The 1,087-nt window shown below is 34.2% G+C and overlaps 1 pseudogene across 1 annotated transcript; it reads right to left on the bottom strand.

The window, feature by feature from the left end:
• TEOVI_000672000:pseudogene lies at positions 1-675 on the bottom strand (annotated as a pseudogene). The gene is given in 3 exon segments: positions 1-114; positions 117-263; positions 268-675. Coding segments are annotated over 3 exon segments (669 nt in total).
• Positions 676-1,087: the final 412 nt, after the last annotated feature.

The following is a 1,087-nucleotide window of genomic DNA, read 5'->3' as shown; positions in this document are numbered from 1 at the left end:
ACAAATATTCTCATATTCAACGACCCATTTTTTACCATTTATCGTATAAGCTTTAATTCTTCCAAAGTTTTTCGTACCAAATTTCCTCATTTTCAACTAATTATTCCAAGTAATATTTTCACAACCTAATTCGCTTCCTCCTCCCATGCAACTTGTTGAACTGGAAAATGAATAAATGGTGCCGTTCCAACTACATCACTGGGCGGAATAGAGAAAAATCGCTCTTCATAATCCAGACCAATCATTCCTCTCCTCAAAAAAAAAAAATCGATCTCCAACAGCTTCTTCCTGAACTGCACTTCATATTAGTAGAGGTTTGTAAATATTCTGCCCTGAAAATCATTCATCACTCATTTCAAGCATCCCATTAAACTATTTATCAAACTTATCAAATACCCAAACCCTAGCTATTAAACCACCACCACTAAGATAGGGGTTTCCACTAGGAGGTGATTTTAGTAAATGCGGTAGCTTTTTATCCTCTTCTTTTCTGTCTCCATTACTAAAAAACCAGTAGCATCTCTCCATATGATCCCTGTGTTCTTAGTTAAAAGTTAAGTCTAACTTCCGTGCATAACACTCTGATGTTGTCATGAATAAAATAGGGGGAATTTTCTTCTCTTTTAAAATATCTTCTCCACTAAATTTTTCTTTACTTTTAGCAGTATTCTGTATAAAGTACTCCACTGTCTTTTCATAATTATCTCTGTCAGAAGCAATAGCATCGGATCCACCTAAATGAACTACAACATCCTCATCACTTGGATTCTGTTTTTATAAATATTACATAACTCACATAGGTCTCTGAACATTTCTATACAAACCTTCCATTACAATTGTAATAATTTAACATTACCTAGTTTGGCACTCAATATTAGCCTACATCATCCTTGAGTTGCATGAGCTTGAACTACAACCACAAACACTCTGGGCTTCTTAGGATCATTCTCTGTTACATTTCCCGTTGTGTCCGCTTAAAGAAATATTGAGCTTAAACACACTTAATGTTAAATCAACGGTAATAGTGAAGATTTAAAGATAATAAACATCATGCCTTAATGTACGTTTAACATTTGAAAGTGCTATG

Source organism: Trypanosoma equiperdum (genome assembly GCF_001457755.1).
Source record: "Trypanosoma equiperdum strain OVI genome assembly, contig: ctg_1787, whole genome shotgun sequence".
NCBI lineage: Eukaryota > Euglenozoa > Kinetoplastea > Trypanosomatida > Trypanosomatidae > Trypanosoma > Trypanosoma equiperdum.
Note: the sequence above shows the minus strand (reverse complement) of the source record. Positions and strands in the feature narration are given on the sequence as shown.